Below are 27,525 nucleotides of genomic sequence, written 5' to 3'. Positions count from 1 at the left end.
ACATGACACCAATAATAGAAAATGGCAGCGCCTATGCAGCTTGTTGTCGTTTTAAATATAGTTTTATCTTGTGTGCAAACAATTGTACAAGGACATAGTTATAACATTCCACCATACAAGGAGACATACTTTGATCAATTTGTAGATCATTTTAATTTCCTTTCATTTGGTAAACAAACATTTAAACAGAGGATTCTTACTCAAGGTATGTAAATTGGTTTTATTCTACTTTCGCTTTCGGTTTGACAGTTTCCAGAGGTCGATTGCAACGTTGCAGAAAATGCATTTTTTATAGTTGTTAATTTATATATATTTATTTCATGATACCTATAAGAATAACAGAAATTATAGTTTGTATTTTTATATTTCGAACCAAAAACAACCTTTCGTCATATATATATATATATATATATAAATGTCCATATTTACAACACACATTCTACTCTGGGTACAGAAAAAGAAAAACCTGTGCATATGGAAAATTTTTAAGGCTCGCATGGCCTAAATAAATAAACTTTAAATGCATTATACGTTTCAAAATGTTAAAAAAATTAACTGAAATTTGTTATTCCTTTTTTATCGTTCATGCAGATGGTTTATGAGAAAGAAGTTTGAGAAGCTCCTCTAATTCAATAAATGCAGTTAACTGTATTGATTGACATGGACAATAGACGGACAATATATATCTGCTAACAAAATGTGATTTAAACTGTTTAACTGAGTGGACCGTATCAATTGAAACTCGGGTGATTGTTTATTTTACCATCTCTGCAGACTTGAAAAATATATGCACATCAAAAACCAAGTTTTTAATTTTCTGAAATACAAATGCAAATAACTTTAATACATCTAGGTCCAGCCTTTATACATCTAGGTCCAGCCAGGCCTTAAAACTTTCTTAGATGCACAGGTTAGTTTGTGCTCAGGGTAGGTTTTGTGGTGTTAACATGGTAAACACGGCAATATTTGTCAATTCCTTTTGATGAATTATTTCTTTGCTTTCGTAGATAAATGGTGGAAGAGAAGCTCTGGTCCTATATTTTTCTATACGGGAAATGAAGGATCAATTGATGAATTCTGGAAGAACACTGGATTTGTATTTGATATAGCCCCAGAGTTCGGTGCACTTGTTGTATTTGCAGAACACGTAAGTTAGGTTTATAGTTGGGCTAAAATTACAGATTATGTAGATGTAAATAAGGATGACACATAATGTATAAACTTCCTTTTTGTCATTGTCAATCATATAAGATCTCCTTATTTTTATATTTCTATTTACATCAATTACATTGGGTGTAAACGGGCCGTACTATTTTTGTATGGACAAGAGGGTGTGTATTTAGTTTCACAGGGGCTAGACGACAGTTTTTTTTTCCAATTATATTCCGAATTAACTTCATTTTTTGTCATTACTCTTATTTATAGAATTCATGTACTTACTGCATTATAAACTACGATTATTTATTTGTTTGTACTTGTGTGTTTTGCTATCTATTATACTGTTGTTATTTTAGAGCTAATTGCCTGTACAAAGTAAGGGACCTTGTCAGTAGATGTCTTATGTCCTATCTTAATGTTTTTAATATTTATGGATTTTGTTGTTGATGGAAGATCTTTTATAGTTTCTGTTTTATAAGACTCGGGATGATTTAAAGCTTAAACTATATAATAGAGACATCTTTCAATGTTAAAACATTTATTTTGAACTTTAGATATTGTTTCGTTATTTAAGTCTTTGAGATGCTGACTTATTTTCATATAACACACATCTTTTTTTAATCTTATCCTGTATCATAATTTACAGAGATTTTATGGGAAGTCCATGCCATTTCCTAGTGACAATTTTGATTCAAAACACGTAGGCTTATTAACTATAGAACAAGCTTTGGCTGACTATGCTGTATTGGTGACATCGCTGAAGAAATCATTGAATGCCACAGGATGTCCGGTTATAGCTTTTGGTGGCAGGTAAGTCAGTTCATATACTTTAGTAACTGATGCGAATAATTTTTTTGCCAACATTTCAGTGAGAACAAAATAATACCATCAAAACCTGTAAACGCCACCACTAAGACTATCAAAATAACTATAAAGCGACCTTAACACACGCTTCGAACTAGGTACATGTATAAGTATTGCATTTGATATGATGTGAATATACATAGTTCATAACTAATATCCCAGTTATGTGAGACTTGATTGAAATTCTGATGCTCCAGATCAAACTCGATTTTGAAAGACAAAATTGAAACCTAGATATTCAGAGAAAAAAAGATATTCAACATAAATCAAATTCAAATGTACGTTTAGTATTTGTATCTCATTATTAACAAAAAAAAGTATATATCTTTCGCAGACCTTTTGGTGAGACAGAGCTAGATTGTCTGGCTATCTTCCTGTGTGTTTCCTTAAAATAGAACAGTGTACTGTTTACTTACAAAACACTAACTGGTTACTTTATTATGTGAAATCATAGAAAACGTATAACAATAAGTAAATCCTAGTAGCAGATACAAGCGCAAGCATTTCAAATGAGTTGAATGACGCAAGTTAAATTTGTATATTGCTACTTCGTTGAGTAAAATAAAGTATCTCTGCTGTTGGACTATGTGTCAGTCTAAAATGTTAATTATTTGTCCTGTTGCCAGTACTCCGGATTTTGTATGAATCAAATGATAGTTTTACTGGTAATGTGTGGCCAGGTTGCACGAAGTGCAAAAGCCGGCTTATAGTATAACAATGTCGAGCAGGGAAAGATGGGTATTAATTTTGTGTAATTAGTTTTTCCAACAATTTTCAACCCAGATCTCTCAAACTTCACAGAAAGACTGCAAATGTATCTGTGCACTTGCTATTATGGAATTGTTTTTTTTTCTTCATTTTCCAGACTTAGGAACTTGTTTTTTTTTTTATCCAAGTTTGCAAAGTCTGGTACCAATTTTTGTTATATTAAAACCCTGATACTTGCAACTTCACTTAGTATTTGCAAACACGTTGAGGTTCCATAATGGGCCTGTTTCAAGATTTTCCCAATTTTTGTTTAACCTTTATCTTTGCAACTTCACAGAAAGTTTGAAAACCTTAGTCTTATTGAGGCCGTGCACTCTCATTCCATTGTAGAACTGTTTCATGATTTCTCCTTCTTTTTACTATTTATATTTTGATATATTTGAATGTTTCTACTAATGTTTTATTTAGCCACGAGTTGTTGGCTACAGACTGCGGTTATGATGTGTATTTTATGTTCTTAATGCGTTATCAATTAATGCCAAGTAAGGGTTATTTGAGACTTCTTTGTCATGTATGATTATAAAAGATATATACAAGTGCAAGAAGTTACGTTTTAGTTTTTGTTTTAGATACAACATTCAGTAGACGTAAGCTAGTTTCAGTGAATTTGACTTTAGATCCAAGAATAATTTGTCCAACAATTTCCTTAGAATATCGGATTCTATTAAAGTTACAAATACATTAAATATTATCACGAAATGTCCTATATCAGTCTCTGTTAGCAGGTGTTTTAATATGGACAGCTAATACCTTTAATTAGAATATTACGTAGAGACAATTGGTGTCTTTGTATCATAGCTCCCCATACTGCTCAATTATATATCTAATAACTGTAACATGGTAAAGTATGAAATTGAACATCATGCTTTCTAGATATTGATAATTCCTTTGTTTCTCTTATTACAGTTATGGAGGGATGCTGAGTGCATATATGAGGTATAAATATCCTGGTATTATTGCAGGGAGTATAGCTTCGAGTGCTCCTATTTATCTTCTAGACCCAAATTTTTCAAAGACATTCTTCTGGAAAGCTGTTACAAAGGTGTGTTTTTTGTTTTCCCAGTAATCTGTCTTTTTTCATTTAGCCATCATTAAAATATCTAAAGGTATCTTCATGTTCAACTACCTTAAAACCCTAGTTTTTTCAAACGTATTATTCAATGTGACCTTCCAATGAAAGAAAAGGTGAAAAATAGATGACACACAAACGCACGCACACTATTAGTACACACTATACTTATATATGGCAAAAATATCTCAAACACAATTTTACAATTGCCGATCGCCCACAAGACTAGAAGGACACCGGATTTTATTATAATCTATCATTAATACACATACTAATTTTATGCAAATAATATCTATATACATATAAACAATATTCAAGCTTTCAATACGAATTGAAAAAATTTACTCTGTCATAAACGAACCCGCCGGCCAGGAAAAACCAACAACCAAGTTACCTTAGTAGATATGGAAACCTGTGTCCAAACCCTAATGCTCGGAAGATCGTCTCGAGAGGTGTACATTGGACAGTACTGAAAATTGGCTTATATTTACATAAACAAAATACAACAAAATGTATACTGTTAAGCAATATACCTATATATAGTACAAAAAAAGAAAGAATCAAACAATAATGAACCAACATTATATCTGAACTTGACCAGTTCGAAGTTGGCGAGAGAATGGTCTAATTGGGAAATTAACCCGCGAAAAATGACCACTCACGTGATACTACAATTAATATCACGTGTCCATACATATATATGAAAGAACCGTTAGTACAATAATTTTCTTCTATACTTCGAAACGCAGAAAATTATAAGTACACACTATACTTATATATGGCAAAAATATCTCAAACACAATTTTACAATTGCCGATCGCCCACAAGACTAGAGAACTCAAAGAAAGGGCTGAAACGAAAAAATGTTATGTCTATAAACCTAAATTCTTAGAAACTGAAATTCTATTATCAAACGAATCTGCAATGTACCCGTCTTTACTTAAATCAGATTTCCAACGCCCATGCCTCTTTATACATCTCTCATTAACATCTGACTTAGCTGCAGCCGAAGCACCACCTGAACGTAATGAGTGTAAACCTAAGTTAAGCTGAAGAGCAACCATTTTTAACCTTTTAACGATATTTTGCCTGGCCGCTGTATAACTAAGTTTCTTATTCTTATAAATTAACTTAGCTGTACACCCGATCTAAACATGGGTCTGAAAACAAAATGATCAGAATGAACGTCCAAACCAGATAAACCCAAATAACGCTTATACATCAAAAGGGGACATGCTTGAGAACTCCCTTTAGAAATCAAAATTTCGTTGCCTTGTCTATATTGATCAGTTTTGCTATGTGACAAAAAAATAGACATGTATTCATCATATATCTTAATGTCCTTACAAGTTAATGAACTTAATTCGTCAAAACGTAAAAAACCTGCATAAGCTATAAGTATCATAGCCAAATCCCTAATCACTAATAAGTCACTAGAATCCTGATATATAGTACATAGTTCTCTAAGCATAATGTTGTCAACTGGATCTTTTTTAACGACTGGTTTACCGTTCAGCCTTTTGCAAGATTCTAATAGAAATGTAATGAATGAATTGCTTGTAGGGTCTATGTAACCGTTTAATTCGTGAGCCCATTTTATAGAATAAATTGCGGACTGCAATACACTTGGTGAAGAATGTTTATCAATAAGAAATGTTAAATATAACGCTACATGTACAGGTTCGGCTGGTAAATCAGAAAAACCATGTTCAGTAATGAATGACTTCCAACGATTAAAGCCGGCGAAGTACTTCTTTGACGTATTTTCACTTTTCGAATCAACTATATACAAAGCCATCTTTCCTGCCAAAGATCTCAACACATTGTTTTCTCCAACACCACTGCTCACAACGGCATTCTCAACGTTCTGTCTCAGTTTTAAACCTAAAAAACGCAAAAATCCTTATTAAAATTTGATAACTAAAGCAATCATGCTAAATCTTAGAGGATTTTCACCAAAAATCCCATTTTTTCCGGTACCCCTTACTATAATGTTGTCTCTAGGCAAATAAATAACCTCTTGTATAAAATCTCTAAATCCGCCGTCTTTATAAAAAAAAGTGGCCAATAAGGAGCAGATTTCCATTCGGGAATAACCAACATGGATTTGGCCTTGTCCTTAATGATCTTGTTTATTGTCATGGCAACTAACGATGGAGGCGGCACTAACCAATTAGTATCACCTCCCCAAAATTGACTGAAAGCGTTTATTGCCTCAGTACCTGGGCACCAAATTCTCGAATTAAAACGAGAGGTCTGTGCATTGTAATGAGTAGAAAATCTGTCAATAGTAAAAGGACCAAATTTACAACTAAGATCATGGAAAACATTCCTTTCAATACTCCAATCATCGGGATCAGTGTGTCTACTTAAAAAATCGGCATGCTTATTCTCAGTTCTCGGTACCCAATTGGTTTGTAAACCTATACTCTTCTTCGAGCAAGATTTATGAATATCTGTTACAACCTTCTGTAATTTGTAATTTTTGCTACCAACATTCAATATATGTGTCACATTCTTATTATCAGAATTTACTTTAACTGTTCTGTTTTCAAGGAATGAATCATATGTGTTCAAAACTCTTCTTACCGTCTCTAATTCACGCCAGGTAGAACTTTCAAATTGTTCACCCGCAAACCAATTTCCATAAATCTCATGATTTTCACTCTGAAAATCCAAAACTGTGGAGAAATATCCACCAAAGCCTACATCTGAGGCATCACAAAATAACTCAATATCATAAATGTCAGTTAAATTAACCGAACAAATATCAACACCTACAAGATTAAGTGTTCTGCAAGAGTTTTTCCAAAAACCAAGCTCATCAACAGCCTCTACTGTTATTCTAACAGGTGCGTTCCAACTAGCACGCGCTTGAACACAATCATATAAAAATCTTGTGTTCAGTCTTACAATATCACCCAAGACTATTTGCATTGAAATCAGCTGACCAATAATACTAGCCAATGTTCGAGCACTGAACAAAAGTATCCCTTTACCAATATCGCTTAAAATACGATTCGCCGCTTTTTCTGCTTTGTCAATTCTCTCATCACTCACACGGATTTTTCCTATCTTTGTGTCCCAAATATAACCTAACCATTTCACATACTGTGAAGGGAACCAGCTACATTTTTCATGTGCAATCAAAAATCCAAGAACTTCCAATTTTTGTTTTACCTCTTGACTAGTTTTAAGACACGAGCTCAAATCTCGATCACCACCTAAACCATCATCCAGAAACATGATGATCCTTTTGCCTTCAGATCTCAAATGTTTGACCAGTTCTCGTAGTATTTTTGAAAAAATATACCCAGCCGTAGCTAAACCAAAAGGCAGTACATTAAAAACAAAGTATCTAACTTTGCCTTCAAAATCCCATGAAAATCCTAAAAAACTTCTATGTATTTGACAAATCTCAATATGATGATAAGCCGACTTAAGATCAAAAGAAAACAGAAAATCATCTTTCTGAAACATTTCTCGGGCTATTTTTGTATCTTCATACTTAAATCTGAATTTGAACAAATGAATGTTTATATGTCTACAATCTAGTACAAGTCTAGGTTTGCTCGATTTGTTGTATGCGACCGTTAAAGGGTTAACTACCTGTGGAACCTGTTGTACCTCAGAAATACATTTTTCTGTAAAAGATTGCCGATCTCATCTTGAACAAATATCTTATTGTTTAATGACGATCTGTTGTTTTTAATTACAGCGTGTTGAGGCTCGGTTTTGAATGGTATTTTATAACCGTTTTCAATAACGTCAATAATGTGTTTGTTTTCGGTAATCAATTTCCATTGACCTATATTGACCTTGAGTCTACCAACTGGCGAGACGCATTCATGCTGAACGGTTGTATTCGTATCAATACACATTACCGTCTGAGTATTTTTAACAGTATTCACTTCTGTAACAAGATTATTACTTGAAGTATTGGCTACAGGCACAAAGTGACCTTGTATTACATTAATGTTATCAAAAACTAAAATTTGTGAATAAGAATTACTTATCTTATTTTTCATATCTGGACATTCGTCTATCCAATGACCCTTATTTCCACACTTGAAACATCTTCCAGGCTTAACCGATTTGGTTTCTTTTTCTGAGTTCCTGCTATAAGGTGTTGGTCTTGGTTTGCCTTTCTTTACTTTTTCTGCCTTACTCTTTCTTTCTGCTCTAGACTGAGCCCTCATCATTTTCTTTTCGTCTTCTGAGTCGTCAGCGATAGGATTAGCTACGTACTCACTGACGACTTTCCATCCAAGTTGGGAAGAGTCGGCCAGTTTTATAAGTGTTTGCCTTTCACGCACTAAGTCAATACCTTCAATAATCTTCATCTTTGCTATCTGCACAGAATCAATTCCCAATTCTGGAGCCTCCAGGTTAGCTTTAGCTTCCTTCAGCTTGGTTAACACTTTCACCTCATGACGATACTGGTTTTCGTTTCCTTTACGCTGAAAACTATAATTGTCAGTCATTGTTTCTTCAAGCTTGGCTATCTGAGTTTGGGAAATCTCCTGCTGTGACTGTTGCAGATTTGATTGGAAAGATGTAAGCCTACTATCCATCACTGTAGTTATGCTGTTTAGAAGATCTTGCTGTGAAGAGGAAACTGCATTTTTCACCTCGCGTAGAATTACTGCCTTAATTGAATAACTCGGTGTCCATCTTGACCAGTTCGAAGTTGGCGAGAGAATGGTCTAATTGGGAAATTAACCCGCGAAAAATGACCACTCACGTGATACTACAATTAATATCACGTGTCCATACATATATATGAAAGAACCGTTAGTACAATAATTTTCTTCTATACTTCGAAACGCAGAAAATTATAATTCTATTGGTGTATAAGTATTAAATGTTTTCCGTTAAATTTACTGTCGCCGTGAATGCTTTAATATAATTAACTCTGCCAAAAGTTATATGACAGCACATTCCTAGTCATGAAGTTTGGCAATGGTTTTGAAAATCATTTAGGGTCATCTATTCATATTGTACTTGAACGTAAAACCACCATTAAAACGGCTATTGAGAGCTATTCTACAAGCTCTTAGTTATTTCGATTAAAAGCAAATATCAATTCTTTTTCTCAGATAATTATAAGCCTGATATCTTTGATTAGTTTATTTTACAACCCCTGGGTCGTTGCCACTGCTGGTGGAGCTTTCCTCATCGGCCCATTAGTGATCATGTTTGTGTTGACATAAAAGAGGGACGAAAGATTCCAGAGGGACAGTCAAACTCATAGATCGAAAACAAACTGACAACGCCATGGCCAAAAATAAAAAGACAAACAGACAAATAATAGTACAGATGACACAACATAGAAAACTAAAGACTAAGCAACACGAACCCCACCAAAAACTGGGGGTGATCTCAGGTGCTCCGGAAGGGTAAGCAGATCCTGCTCCACATGTGGCACCCGTCGTGTTGCTTATGTTATTACAAATCCGGTAAATAGTCTAATTCGGTAAGTCACATTCGTGAAAAGGGAAGGGTATTGAAGTTACGACATAAGGAACATATCCGATATCATCTGTGAAACGGTTATTCCATAACGGTCAACCAACTCGTGATGGCGTCCGTAAAATTTACGAAGGGATGATCTCAACTTCACTATTTGGAACTCTTGGCTTAATAGCTTCCATGTGAGCAGCAATCCTCTATCAAGGAAATCATGATAGGAAACACAAGCCCGGGAATATCGTATCAATTGGGAGATATATACTCCGTATGCAGGCGCTGCTGGAATGTTGCTACATAGAAATGGAAAGTTCACATTTGGAAAGCTGAAATCATCTCTTTTGTCGTAAAGTTTTGTTTTCAACCGACCCTCATTGTCAATTTCTAGATGTAAGTCAAGATATGAGGCAGACTTAACTGTATCTGTAGTATCCTTTATCTCTAGTTCGATGGGATAGATTCGTTCAACATAGTCACCAAATTTTGTATTATTTAGTGAAATTATCATGTATATGGTCATATTTAAAAATCAACTGTTTATCAGATTTGAATTGTTCGAAATACCAAGAATATTCTACCCAAGGAATAAATTACCTTAGCTCTTCAACTTCGTATTATATTTAGCCTTTTAATTTTCTTGAATTGAGCGTCACTGATGAGTCTTTTGTAGACGAAACGCGCGTCTCGAGAACAAAGTTATAGGCCTGGTATCTTTGAAGAGTTTAATTGAATTCGTTTACAGTAAAGAAATTTTCAGATAATTTTTGGTGCTTGTCTGTGATTGAAGGCTGTATGGTTTCATGTATATGCGGGGCGTTTTGGGATAAAAAAAACTCTTCGTGTATGTAAGAGAATGATGCATCAGTAAACTTCAACTTTTTTTTATTTTGTTGTTTGTTATACAATTTAACCTGTAGTCAGTTTCAATCACAATTCCTTTCCAGCTGATAAATGTGCTTCGGGGCATTTGTAACTCATTTATAGTAACTCTTTGTTTTGCATTGTAAGTAGACCTAAACAATATACGATAATCCCTTACTAAGGACATGATATAAATTCATTCTTCACAATTAAGAAACACCAAATCCTACAATTTCATTGGTCGAGAGCACTTTGCTATATTCTAATGGTAACATAAGTTTCTGCCTTAACAGTTGTTATTAAATAGTTCGTTTCTATGTATGTTGGCTTTTGTTTTTGTTGCACTTTAGTGTTCCTGTTGTTCCTTTGTTTTCCTCTTATAGTATATGTGTTTCCCTCGGTTTTAGTTTGTAACCCGGATTTGTTTTCTCTCATTCGATTTATGACTTTTGAACATCGGTATACTACTATTGCTTTTATTTACTCCTATCCCTGATACGCCTCATCTAAATAGTCTAATTTGATCTGGTGATACAGAACTGGGTTCCATTCAAACTTTGTCTTACATAAACAGAATCTTAAGACATTATACATCCCTGTCTTTCAAATTCTGGGATTTGAGCGTTTCCGATGTAGTTTAAATCTTGGAAATAACACCTTTAATACAAGGATTTATATTTTAGGACTTAAACGATGCATCTTCCAAATGTGTAGGAAAAGTCAGAGATGCTTTTAGTAAAATGAATACAACAGCAACTAAAGGAGGTACGTCTTCACAATTAAAATATGGGGTGATCTGCATAATGCACTGACAACTGATCCATGAAAATGTTAACAAAACCGATTGTATGGGACGTCAATACCGGTCGTCAGAGTTTCCCTGGCATTAGCTTACTATTCCAAAAGTCTTATTTATTAGATGAAGATTGAATAATTTTGTTAGAGAACATGCAGTGTAGATCATTCTTGAACTTATCACATAGAGATCCAAAACAGAGGTGAAAGATACCAAAGGGATATTCAAACTCACAAGTCGAAAACGAACTGATTTTTATGGTTATCAACTTGACTCCCTTCCACTATTTTTGCTTGATTTCAATTACTAGAGAGGCGGAAGATACCAAAATGATAGCCAAACTGATAAGTCAACAGACATGATGTGTCTCTGGTGGAGAGTAGTCTCATTGGCAATCATACCACATCTTATTTTTATATTGACCACTCCATGTCAAGAAAAAACCAATAGTTGTGTTAGAGAACATTCAGTGTAAGTCATACTTGAAATTTTCTGATTTTGATCCGATTATGTAGTTAGAGAACATGCAGTGTTGGTCATTCTTGGTATCATTATTGTGTTTGATCTCTATCCGGTATAACGAGTGACACTAGTGGAACAGGATCTGCTTACCCGTCCGGAACACATGAGATCTCCCCGGTATTTTGGGGGATCGTGTTACTCAATCTTTAGTTTTCTATGTTTTGTTTTGTATGCTGTTGTTTGTCTTTTGATCGTTTTCTTGCACTGGCTTTGTCAGTTCACTTTCGGCTTACAAGGTTGAATATTCCTTATTCCGTTTATACAAAAATAAGATACATATTAAGAGTGATTTAACAACTTTGTTTTCATTACAAGCTCACTTTATTCTCTATTATTATACAACTTAACTAATCCTTTCCAATTTAAGGCGCTATATTTCATGCCGTAATATGCATGGTTATTAACAGATAATTAATATTTTTATGATTCTCCTTTTCTATAGCATTTATAAAACAAATCGAAAATAAAACATCGACCTTCAAACTTGAACGATCACAATGAATATTTGTCAAAGAAGTATGATTTACGTAAATGCCTTTCCGCGAAAACTGGTAAGTGTATAATTATATATAAGTCCTTTTGTATAGCATTTATAAAACAAATCGAACCTAAACATCGATCTTCAAACTAAATATAAAGGTGCAAAAACTCTAAATTTATATACGTTCTATTAGCTTTTCAGTTTAACTTGGCAATATGAGAATTTCACAGTTATATTTTTTTGACACAAAATTATTGACCTTAAACAGAAAATAACAAAGAATTGTAATTATTTTTGCAATTATTTTTTTGTAGATTTCAGTACAATATCCTCTAAGTTCCATCTGTGTAATGAACTGACCAATCTAGACCAATATCGACATTTGTTACTATGGATACGTAATGCTTTTGGGTCATTGTCAATGATGGATTATCCTTATCCAACAGACTTCTTAGCAAATCTACCTGCATATCCAGTTAAGGTAATGATTCCATTATATCAGCTTATTAATTGGATTGTGAGAATATAGTTGAAATTTTGGTGGGATAAAAATTTGAAACTGCCAGAGTTAATTCTTCAGTGTTTTGTTTGTTTAAAGTTTTAGTTCACTAGAAAATGTTTCGATATTCAATACCTCGTATACAAAGCTTTATAAGTGGACACATAACAACATAATCGACTGACAGGAGGCAACGGTTGACACGTTTGAAAGAAAGCCCACCAAAGACAGAACTAAAATTAATGACATTATTCATACATATAGATTTGGTGTCAAGAAAATGAAATAAATTATCTCATTTTTAAGAGCATTTGGAATATAAATGTAATGGCATACATGCATCGTAAATTTTTTTTTTTAGACTTTTTATAATTTGGATATACGTTTTAGTATGTTATAAATCATATATGAGAATTTGACAACTAATGCCCCTTTAAATGCTTTTCAACTTCTTTATTGATTTGGTTTCCAACTATTTTGAATAGAGTGCCACTAAATTAGAGGCAGCAGTAATTATACTGATGTTCATATCTCATAAATCAATTAAAGAAGATACAAATCGAGGTAAAAACAAAAACTGAAGGAATTACATGCATTCCAAAAGGAGCGAGACAGGGTAAGTGTCTACTACCAATTAAGAGACTTATAATAGACAAAACGCGCATCTGACGTTCTTAATTATAAGCCTGGTATATCTGATATTTTTAAAATGACTATTTGATATTCTACAAAGAAGTGAATGACTAGTGTACATTAATCACAAGTAGAAATACTCTTCAGTTATTATCCAGTCATGAATTCAAGTATCTTATATGATAAATTGAAAATATTAAACTTATCAGAGCTTCAAGTTAGTTAAGTGTTAGTAGTTAATTTGTCAAAGCATACTATGGTTTAATCATACATGTACAACTCAACACATCTATTTTTGAAGATAAACACGAACACCTGATTATATATATATATATATATATATATGATTTCTTCAACTAAAATAGAGCATATAAGAGAACGCATTTAAATTTGAACTCCAGTAGTTCATATTAGTCTCCTAAGAACTTTTGATAAACAGATTTAAATGTCACAGAATTCAAGTTGAGATGAAAATTCAGAGATGCTTTTTAACAATTTAGATGTACTGGAATATTTAAAGGACGAGAGGAAGGAATGTGTAGAGTGGATATAAATGATAAAGGCATCTAAATCTACGGAATAATTTACTTTTTATACATATTAATATTTACAGTTACTTTTATTTCGATAGTAACATTTTTTTTCTTAATGAACGCTAAAGACTAAAAATTTTGCAGTGATATACATAAAACATTCGAGACAATAGACACCTAAAATGGATGTACACAAAATTGCTATAATCATTCAACTTTAAGGCCATCTTAAGGAGTTTTACTCTCAATTTATGTATTTAGTTACATGAATAGATATACTTACAAACATATACTTCAAAAATGGCATGTGGAGGGGAACTAGGTTCACTCCCTACGTTTTTTAAATGTTATTATGAATATGATAAGATATTGGATTCATCTTATTGAAAGAAATTGAACCTTCAAATATTATCTTATGGGAGGCCATAAATCTATCACAGTCTATTAACTAATGTAACCAGGAATCTTAGATAGAAAACATTAGACATATATTTAAATTCCTGGATTTAGACTATCTGTTTGTAAACCAGTCAAACTTTAAACAAAACCATATATATTAAAAAAAAGTAAAAACATCTAAAATAAAATTTAAGAAAGTTGGAAAGCTGGGTTAGAAAGCAATTCTGGGAAGAGTACAATATACAATCGGGCAAATAATTAAGAACTTACAGACAAAATTTTACAATATTTTTATGTTTGAACCATATTTAAGAATAGCTTCTAAAAAAAGCAGTTGAAGATGAACTACATTTTCTTTTAAAATGTCCTATTCTGAAAGATACAAGATCTTAACATCTGTCTGTTTTAAATTCTTAATTCAATTTTTTTTCTGTTACCTGATGAGGTGAAATGTGTTTGGATTCTTTCATGTGAAGATTTGTTTGTTACTTCAAACTTATCTAAATGATTCCTTTCCCTATTTGAAGAAAGAAAGAAACTTCTAGAAAATCAATGCAGTTTGAAAAAATATCGATCAGTTGTCTCCCATAGGCATAGGTCTATAAATTGAATAAGAAAACGTATTTTCTCTAGGTCACAATGGCTTCAAAAAGACTTATTAGTTTGTCAATGACATTTTTAATATGTTACTTTGTTTAAACTTATTTACATGTTTTGTTTAAATGTACTTCAAATACTCTAACCATTCACTTTCCTTTTTTGTGTAATAATTCATTTGATTGTATTGCTCAAATTTTGGGCACCATGATTTGTTAATTAAAAAAATCATATGGTACACACGTTGGAAGGTCAATATTTTTTACTTTCTTAACTAACCAATGTTACCGATTTGTGAATTTTGATGACTTGTGGTAACGGACTCTTTCATTTTGCAGGAGGCATGTAGTTATTTAATGGAAGAAGATGATTCTGTTGTGGGACTTTCAAAGGCCGCAGGTATGAAACAGATTCAATATAAAAGCCAGATCAGTTTTTCATGTGGAAAAAATAAAGCAAATGGATTGTAAAGAATCAAAAATATATTTGTATTAGTCTTGTCGAGTACAGATTGATTTTGTAAAACAATTGAAATTTTAGGAGTTACGTAAAACCACTGATTTCATAAGTGAATTAGTGAAACTCCAAATTTTCACTACAAGTTTTACAAAATGACTGAAATATTAAATAAGTTTCTCTCAGATCAACTAAGTAAATTCAGGGAATTTTGAAAATTTAAAATTATTTCTTTGTATAACCTTCATTTAGAACTACATTTGCATGAGATTTGCTTTACTAGGGGAAAATAGTTCATCGACGATATGGCACTATCAAAGTTTGTATTAGGTTTGAATTTTCAAATATTTTGGCCTGGAGCATTACTGAAGAGACATTGATTGTAGAAATGCGCATCTTGTGCAGTAAAATTGGCACCATTGATATCATTCAATGTTTTATTTCTTTAGTTTCTGGAAGGTCCTTGTCAATGTAATAAAAAAAAATCAGACGTGACCTAACAATGTGTTTGGCCTCTACTTTATGCCATTTGATTTGATCGGAAGCTACCAATTTCATCATTTTAGAATACATTGTTTTGTTATGGTTGAATATATACCAGCCCCTTCCTCGCATTTGTAATAAGGAAAATTTGTTTATCTGATTAAAATCCTTCAAACAATACTACTTAGACTACTTAGACAACAGGTTAGACAATGTTACTACTTATTGTAATATATTACAGGTTTATTTTACAATGGTACAAATGGGTCTTTGAAATGTTTTGATATATTTTCGGAGTATATAGAATGTGCTGATCCGACTGGATGTGGTACTGGAGCTGCTGGGTCGGCATGGGATTATCAAGTAGGTGTATTACATGTAGCAAATTTAAGAAATGAAATTTAGTACTGTCTTTATTATGTTTGTGTTTCTAAAAGTAACTTTGAAAAAAATTAAAAATTTGCAAAGCAGAAAGCTAACGAAGGCAACATTGTTTTTTTTCACTTTTTTGTCTGAATGATTCAAATTTTCTTCATACATGTGAACAAAAAAGAGAATTGGGCTACGTGTCAATCAGACGACAACACAAAAACCAAGACATCTAATTGTAAAAAATACGGTATTCAACACGTGTCATTTTTAAAGTCATCTATGGACAATGCTTATGAACTTTTATGAGATAAATATGAACGACTTTTGTATATTTGTGTTTGTTATCTTAGTTGATTTGGAAAGTTCATTTGGGCTTTGTGTTTTATCCTATTAATGGAATATAAATATAAATAAAATTGTCATGACTTGTGTATAGTGAAGTCTATACAATATATTGTAAAGGTCTACGTCAGTCAAATTGTAGAAACGTTTTGAAAACAATTTATCAGAGATCGCTATCAATTCCAAATTCCTTTACTGACAAATGAAATTAAGATATAAAGGTTATTGTTGATGCTCCTTAACTTTTTTTATTTGGGCTTTTTAACTTTTTTGGTTGAAATGAGTCTTTTGTAGACGAAATGCGCGTCTGGTGTACAAGATTTTAAGACTGTTATCTATGATGAGTTTATTATTAGGTTGCAATAAGCACAACATAGAAAAAATTCTGTCTTAATTTCGATAGGATTAGAATTTGACATATCTTGCTTTAATGGATGTCTCGTCCTAGATGACTTGAATCCTATTGTATGAATGCAATCTTCAAAACGAGATGTATCGCGATACTATACATGCCTTCATTATATGTCGTTTTATTAAAGGCTTGCACCGAGGTTCGACTTCCTCAAGGAACAGATTCTATAACCGATATGTTTCCAGTTCTTCCATTTACAGACGAAATTAGAGAAAAATATTGTTATAAACGTTGGGGAGTAGTACCTAGAGATTCCTGGGGAAATGTACAGCTGATTAATTTAGGTAGGTTGTGCCACTGTGACTTTAATTTTAACACTAAAAAAACAACATAAAGTGAAAGTAAATAGGACGCAGAAGAAACAGTTCTACTGCGTTTTCTATTCTTCACGCGAAATTAGTTTTCAATAACAAAATACAAAAATCAGGCAATTTTTTTCTCTGTTTTGAATTGTGTCCCTTTTGTCATCCTGTGGCATTTTAAAGCTTACTATACGCTACAAGTTCTGATCATTGTTAAAGGCCGGATGGTGCCTGTAATTGTTCATATCCTTGTCATTTGGTCTTGGTTGATAATGTCTGACTTGTTATCAAACCATATCTCCATATCTTTATATATAAACTTATTTACTGACATTTCTTATCAGTTCACCAAATTCCTGTATCAGTCTTTGAGGTGAAATATTTTTTGCAAAATGTGTTCACCTTTACCAGAGGTGAGCATTATGTCAAAAGTATAAATTTCTTTAATAGTACAAAACTAGACTTCTTGTGAAATTGGCATGTATATCTTTTGATTTGCCTGCATGTCACCTCTAACAGTTTTTCATCCTGGAACTTAATAATTTTGAGGACATTGAATCAATAAATTCATATGGTTTTGATTTATTCAATTGCTACAAACTATGAAATTTTGAATGTACAGCACACGATTTATGTGGCTAGTTTCACTCTCAGTTTTAAACATAGATCTTAATTATTTTCTGAAAATATTTACACATGCTAAATTTCTTTAATGCAAAATTACTGTTTATCGAACGTAACTAAAAATAAAATCCATGTATTTTATAATGTATGTCATTCTAACTACCGCTATGTATGATACAAGAATTGACATTTTGAATAATTTTTCATAAAATCACGGGCTGTTGTACGAGTCTTTTTATTGTCAGTCTGGATGTAGATAGTGCGCGATGCATTATATATCCACAGTTTAGTAGCACAAACATATATGGTAGGGTATCACATCAGCCTTACAAACATAGTCACTTTAGAATTTAAACATAGTTGTATGCCTGTCATATTTTGAGTTGGTCCATACATGTGTAGGTGGAGGGGGCTGGTCTTTACCAATTTATGCTATTGCGTTGTCTGAGATCTACATCTACATCTACCTGTCACATAGAAGGACAACCTACTCATGTATTGGATTTTATGTGTTTTCTTTTCTGCTAGGTAATGAATAGGACATAATAGATTTACTGAATTTAATGGAGATTTCAAAGTTATATTTTAAATATGAAGTTAAATCGAAATAGCATGATCAAAAAGGAATTCATGTCAAAATTTAACTCGGTATCACTTTGTTTCCTGAGTCTTTTGTATCTGAAAATCAGTATACCTGAAGGAACAACTGTGAAAATATGTCATGCGTGTATCGTTTAATGGGGAATTGAAAGTCTAAAGTATTGAAATTATAGTGAATTGCATAATTTCTTGTTATCTCACTCAAGTTATTTTTCTTTCATCTTGGACTAACAATGGACTTTGAACAATCATTCAAAATGGTTCAACTATAGCAAACAATGTTAAAGATGACAAAATGTTGCTTTTATAAATAAAAACAAACAAATTAGTCATACAATGATTTTTGAACATAGATTTACATGTCATATTACAAACGACCACTTTAATAAATACCTTTAAACGTGTTTAAAGATTTACCAACCTTTAATGACATGAATTAATAATAAATCAACATTTTATTACGTCCATGATAATTTTGGCGTTAATGAATAATTGGTAACAAGTTGATTTACTGATATGAATTTGTTTCAAACTAATATTAGAAATGAAGGGTTTATTGAATATTTTATGAAAGTAAATTGTTCATATTTTTACCCAAACACAATAAAAGTACCATACATGGGTGAATTAATGAATGAAGGAAATCAGAAATAAAGGAAATGAAAAAAAATGAAATGATATTAAAAAAAATGTTGATAAGTTACAGATCAAATATGGTTATTAATAGCAAGTATTCTGACACTTCTTTCCTTCATAGATCTGAAAGGTGCTAGTAACATAGTATTTGCTAATGGAAACTTGGATCCATGGATGGGAGGAGGGGTAAGTTCTTAAGTGTAATAAATATTGAGGGGCAGATGACCTGTTTTATGGTGATAACCTTTTCTAAAATGTAAACTTTAATGTAAATGCTTATACTAGTACTCAAAGTATAGGAAAATTTGAATTTTTTTAAAACTTAGAAAAAATATGCATATATTGAGTGCCGCAAAATTTACGAAACTCAACCAACTGATACATCAGGCAAAAAACTGTTTGGATTTTCAACTTTATTCAATATTATTCAGGCGGCTTATTTCATGTTGGGCTAACTTTTAACTTGGTTGCAATTTCATTTTGGAAAATACCATTTAAACTACTTGTTATTATTAGCACTATTTAAGATTATTAGTATGTAGTGTGCACCATTTTAAAATGTACATACAGACAATCAGGTCTTAATACCACTTGATTTTTGTCGAGCCTGCGACTTTTGTCGTCGTCGTCGGCGGCGGCATCCACAAATATTCACTCTGTGGTTAAAGTTTTTGAAATTTTGATAACTTTCTTAAACTATCCTTGATTTATACCAAACTTGGACAGAAGCTTGTTTATGATAATAAGATAGTCTTCAGAAGTAAATTTTGTAAAACAAAAAATCCCTGTTTATCCGTATTTTACTTATAAATGGACTTAGTTTTTTTGCCAGTTAACATTACATTCACTCTGTGGTTAAAGTTTTTCAAAATTTTAATAACTTTCTAAAAATATCCTGGATTTCTACCAAACTTGGACAGAAGCTTGTTATGATAATAAGATAGTCTCCAGAAGTAAATTTTGTTAAAAAAAACCTGTTTATCCGTATTTTACTTATAAATGGACTTAGTTTTTTCTGCCAGTTTACATTACATTCACTCTGTGGTTTAATTTTTTCAAAATTTTAATAACTTTCTAAAAATATCCTCGATTTCTACCAAACTTGGACAGAAGCTTGTTTGTGATCATAAGATAGTATCCAGAAGTAAATTTTGTTAAAAAAATCCTGTTTATCCGTATTTTACTTATAACTGGACTTAGTTTTTTTCTGCCAGTTAACATTACATTCACTCTGTGGTTAAAGTTTTAAAATTTTAATAACTTTCTTAAACTATCCTGGATTTCTACCAAACTTGGACAGAAGCTTGTTTATGATCCAAAACTAGTATCTTGTAGGAAATTTTGTAACAATTTATTTCCTGTTTTTCCGTATATTACTTATAAATGGACTTAGTTTTTCTTCCACCTAACATTACATACAGTCTGCAGTTAAAAATTTTATCTTGGATTTTTATTTCATTTACTGTAAATCTATTATGTGCATTCATCTATCACATTGATTACATAGACAACAGCAAAAGTAGGCGAGTTTCTGGTTTCCGCGGAACCCTTACGATTTTTTTAGTTTAATGCTCTCATACGTGTCATATAGTTTTTCAATCTTATGGCTTTCATCAGCTTGTGATTGCTCAGAAATATACTTTGTCCATTCTCATATTGCTTTACATATCTCATTTCACAATTACGTATTTGTGTGTTCGTGCACAGAGGTGAAAAAAAAGTTTTATTAGGAGGAACGTCTAAAATATACACTACAGAAGTTTTACAGCCATCATCACAAATTGGTTGACCGATACAAAATGTATGTATCTCAACTCACAAGCGACATGTTCCTGATCTTCGCTGTTAAGTCACTAGAATTGTCATCTGATAGGTACACTATACGAGTATTTTCAATTGCCTATCGTGACCGTGAATCACATGGTAATGATGTATACTTAGCATTCGATTTTATAGTTGCCCAGATAAATGATTCAAAATATTTCTGACAAAGTTTAAAATCGCAATGGGCAATGGGCTTCCTGACATTTATTCTTATTATAATAATAATAATAGTAATAGTATATGTATTCATTTGTATACGATAATCTTTTACTGTTTGATTTTATGGCAGGTGTTGTCGACCTCAAATCCAGGAATAAAAGTTATAGTAATTGATGGTGGAGCTCATCATTTAGATTTAAGGTATGTTGTGTTAATCATATTTGACATAAATAGGAATACTTCTGAAAGCGGGAAGTATTGGCTTCTAGTCGTGATGCAAAAACTAATCAACCAGGAGCATCTATTTAAAATAGCATGATTGTGTATAGCAATTATAACTTTTGACAAATACTTTAGTTATTTGGCATTTCGGTAAATCACTTGAAACGGTAAATAGTTATCAAAGGTACCAGGCTTATAATTTAATACACCAGACGCGCGTTTCGTCTACAAAAGACTCATCAGTGACGCTCAGATCAAAATAGTTGTAAAGCCAAACAAGTACAAAGTTGAAGAGCTTTGAGGACCCAAAATTCCAAAAGGTTGTGCCAAATACGACTAAGGTAATCTATGCCTGGGGTAAGAAAATCCTTAGTATTTCGAAAAAAATCATACTTTTGTAAACAGGAAATTATAAAAAATGACCATATAATTGTTATTCATGTCAACACCAAAGTGCTGACTACTGGGCTGGTGATACCCTCGGGGACGAAACGTCCACCAGTAGTGGCATCGACCCAATGGTGTTAATAGTTATCAACGGTACTAGGCTTATAATTTAATACGCCAGACGCGCGTTTCGTCTACATAAGACTCACCAGTGACGCTCAGATCAAAATAGATTTAAAGCCAAACAAGTACAGAGTTGAAGAGTATTGAGGACCCAAAATTCCAAAAAATGCCAAATACGGCTAAGGTAATCTATGCCTGGGATAAGAAAATCCTTAGTATTTCGAAAAATTCATACTTTTGTAAACAGGAAATTTATAAAAATGACCATAATTATAATTGTTATTCGTGTCAACACCGAAGTGCTGAGTACTGGGCTGGTGATACCCTCGGGGACGAAACGTCCACCAGTAGTGGCATCGACCCAATGGTGTTAATAGTTATCAACGGTACCAGGCTTATAATTTAATACGCCAGACGCGCGTTTCGTCTACATAAGACTCATCAGTGACGCTCAGATCAAAATAGTTATAAAGCCAAACAAGTACAAAGTTGAAGAGCATTGAGGACTCAAAATTCCAAAAAGGTTGTGCCAAATACAGCTAAGGTAATCTATGCCTGGGATAAAAAAATCCTTAGTATTTCGAAAAATTCATACTTTTGTAAACAGGAAATTTATAAAAATGACCATATAGTTGTTATTAATGTCAACACCGAAGTGCTGACTACTGAGCTGGTGATACCCTCGGGGACGAAACGTCCATCAGTAGTGGCATCGACCCAATGGTGTAAATAGTTATCAAAGGTACCAGGCTTATAATTTAATACGCCAGACGCGCGTTTCGTCTACATAAGACCCATCAGTGACGCTCAGATCAAAATAGTTATAAAGCCAAACAAGTACAAATTTGAAGAGCATTGAGGACCCAAAATTCCAAAAGGTTGTGCCAAATACGGCTAAGGTAATCTATGCCTGGGATAAAAAAAAATCCTTAGTATTTCGAAATAACACACTTTTTAAAATAAAGTGATATTTCATTTGCCGTATTATCATTCTTTGTCATGTGCTTATTTTAACAGTTTAGTGTAAGTGGTTGTTCGAGCATGTTTGAAAATTAATTTTCCTGTACCTTTTACCATTATTATGTTTACTTATTTTTCATAACATCAGAAGTGCCAATCCCATGGACCCAGCAAGTGTTAAAAAAGCACGTGAAGTGGAAAAACAACAAATACATCAATGGATAAATCAGTGGAGATAACACATTTAATACATATATGTAACAAACAGGAGAGTCAAGAAGACATATGGTCCTTATAATACCTCTGAAGATATATTTCAATTATAAAACAGTCAAACTTGTTGTACTGGTATTTTATTTCACTGGGCATTTTTGATTGATCTCAACTTGTTTTCATTTTTCTTAATAAATAAAAGTTATAACTTAGAAACCCGATACTTTTCGTTTTATTGAGTTCTCAGATTTTATATATTCATGAAACAATTTGTGAAGTGGGTACAAAATTGTGAGTATTTATTTATTCTTCAATTAAAGTCTAAAGTCTGTTTGATTTCTATAAATCTTTAAACTTAAATTTATAACAAATGGGGGTTTCAAGTTAGTTGTTTATCTTTTTAGAGAATATATATATATATATATATATATATATATATATATATATATATATAAACTTATGTATGAAGTATATTAAGGTGGTACATAACACTACAGGGAGATAACTCTTTAAAAATCAGCTGAACGTTTTAATCACGTTCTATTGTTAAGGAAATATTAGGCTTCTCAATGATCAAAATAAGTGTTTGTCAAACTGCTATATATCCAAAGAATTTTTTCCGATAAAGTGTGTGGTTCAAGTATTTTGAAATTTTTATATTTTTTTCAAAGGGTCAAAGTACATATTTTGTCAAAATTTTATGAAAATTAAACGAGCCAAATTAATTTTAGTCAAGGTGTTTAGTACCACCTTAAGTATATGAAATCTGAAAATTAATTTCAGAATATTTTTCACAAGTTAATAAATAGTAGCCTATTAGGTCTAATGTTTACAAAATAAAAGGTTATGTTGAGAATATATTGACTGTGATTAAGCATCTGTCAATAGTATTTCAGTAACTATTTACTGCTAGCCACAATAAAATTTTATGTTGGATGTTGAAATGTTGAAATACTTATTTATTATCAAGCAGAATAGCCTTTTTTTTTTATCTTACAAGGATACTTTTTAATCTTAAATGTGATGGATGGAAAAAAAGTTGTATTTGGTGATTTGATGAAATTATAGTAAAGATACATAGTCCTAAAAGGGGGTTGGGTCGTTCAAAATTGCATTTTTATGTATGATTAACTTTTTTTCTGTAATGCTCTTCATGTTTGGATTATTTTCTATTGTTTATACCAAACATCTCCTTTTGTAATGTAACAGTCCTAAAAGGTGTGTCCAAAATAGCATTATGTGGGATTTATTTTTCCATAATGCATCTCATGTTATGATTATTTTCAAATGCTGACCAGACTTTAACCAAACATCTTCATTTGTTCATATGTATAACAGTCATAAAAGGGGGTTGTCCAAAATAGCATATTTTATTAGTCCAAATAATTATAACGTCTTGAAAGGCTGTTTTAACTTTTTGCTGTGACGACAGCAGCAATACATTAAAATAGCCTTTCAAGACATCATAATTATTTGGACATATTTTATGTATGATCTAATTTTTTTTCAAGATTATTCTCATGTTTGGATTATTTTCAAATGTTTACCAGCAGACTGCCTTGACTGCTGTATCTGTATCTGATGATCTGTCTTCATTTTAGTATTTAAGCCAGTTGGAGATTCTGGACACTGATCATTTGAGTCAACAATTTTATTTATACTTTGTGATGCCTTGGTCAGTTCCTCTGTTAATCTATTTACTTTTGCTTTCATTCCAAATAAACTCTGTATTAAGCTGAAAAAAAAGAATAAAATAATATTAAACTATATATCAGCATGCACCCTTATAAATCTATATATTTTATAGAAAGAAAGATGTTTCCTAATAATGTAAATGCAACATTTCCTCATGTTCTTTGGTTAGTAAAAACTAACAAAGCTAACAATATGATTACAAATTAAAGGGGAAGTAGAGATTGTTCACTAAATTGCATGTGTCCTTAGCTAACAGCTTATCTATCGATGGATAAATGGATGGATGCATGGATAGATAGATATTTTTTCTTCTTAAAGTGTCACCATCCATTACAATATATACATATATATTCAATGTCATAAAAACCTAATATTAAGTAGATTTACACTCATCAGGAACAACTTAGATAAAAACCTAGCTTAATAAATATAACCAGAGCTCTTGGGATTATATTGGTGTCTCGGGTTGATACGGGGTGTGATATTGAAAAAACCATATCATATACAGCTTTAGTATATACTTCAAGATGATGTTTTCTTTTCACTTGAGATGATGTAGTTCAGATTAGGGGTTTGATAAAGCCTTTACAACCGTGACTGATATCGATGACGTGACGTCATAGAGTTTAGGGGTTTGATAAAACTTTTGCAACCGTGACTGATATCGATATCATCACGGAGGGTTGATACAGCACGATTGTCATTGATTGTATTACACATAAAGTTTACCTGTATTTACTACTAAGTATATAATAAATAATGATACTGTTGTTAGTATTAAAAACCGTTAGACATGATTTTATGGAAGTTTATTTGTATTCCATGCCAAGAAATCCTCGCTAAAAATTCCGGTGGACCTCCTACGGCACCTATTAGTAGTTAAAGATTTGATTTCATTCAAAAAATTAATTTATGACCTGCAAGTACGTGTCGCTTAGAACACGGCCATATACCAAATGGTCAATATTAATAATCCATGTAATTTGCTCTATGGGATGTTTGCAAAATTTCAACGGACGCAATTTCTTGGCATGACGAGACAGCATCTCAGCGATAAAAGAATATGATTGAAAGAACTATGCACTTGGCTACCTTTTTTTCTTCAATTCATTTTTAAAACGTCTTGGCTTCTTCAACTTGAATAATAGAAAATAAAACTATATATCAAACGAAAACTGGATAAAGTGAGAAACAAGTTTCTTTCATTAGTGAAAGTTACTGCTTCATTGCTTATCTCAGAGTTCGAACCCTACACGTGGTAGCTTGGTTCGACTCCAATCTTAATTGACTAATATTGACAGTTTCCTTGCCGAAGGTCAGTGGTTCTCTCCGGGCGTCCCAGCTTTCTACACACAAAAAAAGCTGGTCACCATGAAATAGCAAATAATGATAAAAGTGGTGTTAAAGGCCAACAATGAATACATCAATCATTGTATATCTTAGACGTTTCAAACACATCTCATAGTTTTTTTAAACACGAATCTATTTTTTTAAATTGAATTTGACAATAGCAATTTTCCCGCATCGTATAATGGTGAATCCGGATAACACTGTAATATGTGCCGTTGGACATGAAAAAGCTTAACCTCTAATAATTTTGAATAACTAGGAGAATAGATGATTTTTAAAGCAGAACTATTTTAAATATTTGTCAGCTATTTTAGGGGAAAGCAATAAGTATTGATCAGATATTTAAGATTTCCGAGGATAAGGCAACATTAAAGGGACCTGTCTTTAAAGGTTGGTGTGTCCATCATATTACATATGTGGCAACCTTTTGTTTAAGGCTTAAAACAAATTAAACTTTTCATAGTTATTGAAGTTCCATTACTAACTTAATGTCGACACCTTATAATGTAGAATAACTATTTTAAACAGAAAAGGGTAATTTCTATGTCAAAAGATTGCAAAATTTCTGAGAATGAATAGAACAGTCCCTATTCGAATGCAGCATTCGCTAACTTAGTAGACATGTCTTTGACAAGCAAAACTTTGAACGACTGGCAGTGTCTTTAACGATCCCATGCGCAAAAATGACAAAATTAAAAAACAGAGTATTGTCCCTGCTAAACTGAAGAGTGTAGGTTTCAGCTGGAGAGTTCCCGATGAAGACTTTTTTTTTCCAGTTAAAAAATTTGAGGTACACAGTCTACAAAATGAAACAAAAGTTGAAAATCTGATGCTCGTCTTGGCGTATACTCAAGAATTTACTTATTCGGAACTGCTTAGACATGAAATGATGTCACAAGACACATGCGACCAGTCACGGCTTTTATAGAACGAGTTGCCACTTATACACCTTTGACACATAGTCTCACAATGCCCTAATGTTCTAAAGCATAATAAAAAAATACCTTAAAGATCACTATAATAGAAATAACATAACTAATAATTTTAATCATAAAATTTTATATGAAAAAAAAAACCACAGATATTAAAGTTTACATTCATTACAAATGACAGGAACTATATTTGTAGACAATCGATTACGAGCGACCAAACAGGTCATTTTTGAAAATCAGATCATTTCGTCTTTTTCTATTTAGTTTTTTGAGTCTCTTTTTTTGCTTTTTTTCACTTTATTATTCATGACATGAAACCTTAACTTCATGTTCTAAAACATATATGTGTGCATTGTGCTTCAATGAAAAAATATGGGGTAAACGTCAATGAGACAGCCACCTAGTGACAGAAATAAACAAAAGACATGTACTCGGTTTGACGGTAAACCAGATATATGCGAGATTCCCTCACGTGATAAAGGAAGAAAGATCCTTCACAATTTGTCTTACATTTGTTTTTCTCTCTTTTAATTAAATAAAAAAAAAAACTTTCGAATGTTGAGTTCATAAGATAAAATATTCCCTGTGGAAAAACCACCCCCTTTCTTTTTCGGTGCTCTCCAATTTCAACCCCCAAATAAGGCTTTCCAATCTAATTAAAATTAAGACCTTGCTTTCTAACAATCTATTCATGTACCGGACCGGGAACTTTCTTTATTTAATAAGAAAATCTACAGTGCCGTTATATAAATTCATGTTGTCTGCTTGGAGTCCCCGCCCGAAA

The 27,525-nt window shown here is 32.3% G+C and overlaps 1 protein-coding gene across 2 annotated transcripts; it reads left to right on the top strand.

The window, feature by feature from the left end:
• On the top strand, positions 1–22,985 carry LOC127699850 (dipeptidyl peptidase 2-like). 2 transcript variants are annotated; one of them, XM_052203237.1, is made up of 12 exons: positions 1–205; positions 1,008–1,147; positions 1,805–1,968; positions 3,697–3,832; positions 10,873–10,954; positions 12,303–12,469; positions 14,988–15,048; positions 15,830–15,951; positions 16,842–16,998; positions 18,998–19,062; positions 20,990–21,060; positions 22,700–22,985. In XM_052203237.1, exons 1-12 carry the CDS (start codon positions 22–24, stop codon positions 22,788–22,790), a joined length of 1,440 nt encoding a protein of 479 aa, XP_052059197.1. In that variant the 5' UTR covers positions 1–21; the 3' UTR covers positions 22,791–22,985. The 2 variants fall into 2 exon arrangements, with proteins under 2 accessions (XP_052059197.1, XP_052059198.1); XM_052203238.1 differs by lacking the exon at positions 18,998–19,062.
• Positions 22,986–27,525: the final 4,540 nt, after the last annotated feature.

The sequence above is a fragment of the Mytilus californianus genome, unplaced genomic scaffold (assembly GCF_021869535.1).
Source record: "Mytilus californianus isolate M0D057914Y unplaced genomic scaffold, xbMytCali1.0.p SCAF_42, whole genome shotgun sequence".
NCBI lineage: Eukaryota > Metazoa > Mollusca > Bivalvia > Mytilida > Mytilidae > Mytilus > Mytilus californianus.
Note: the sequence above shows the minus strand (reverse complement) of the source record. Positions and strands in the feature narration are given on the sequence as shown.

Coding starts and splice junctions, on each gene's coding strand:
- LOC127699850 (XM_052203237.1), top strand. CDS start 22: ATGGCAGCGCCTATGCAGCTTGTTGTCGTTTTAAATATAGTTTTATCT. Junction 206..1,007: donor ACAGAGGATTCTTACTCAAG/GTATGTAAATTG, acceptor TTGCTTTCGTAG/ATAAATGGTGGAAGAGAAGC. Junction 21,061..22,699: donor GCTCATCATTTAGATTTAAG/GTATGTTGTGTT, acceptor TCATAACATCAG/AAGTGCCAATCCCATGGACC.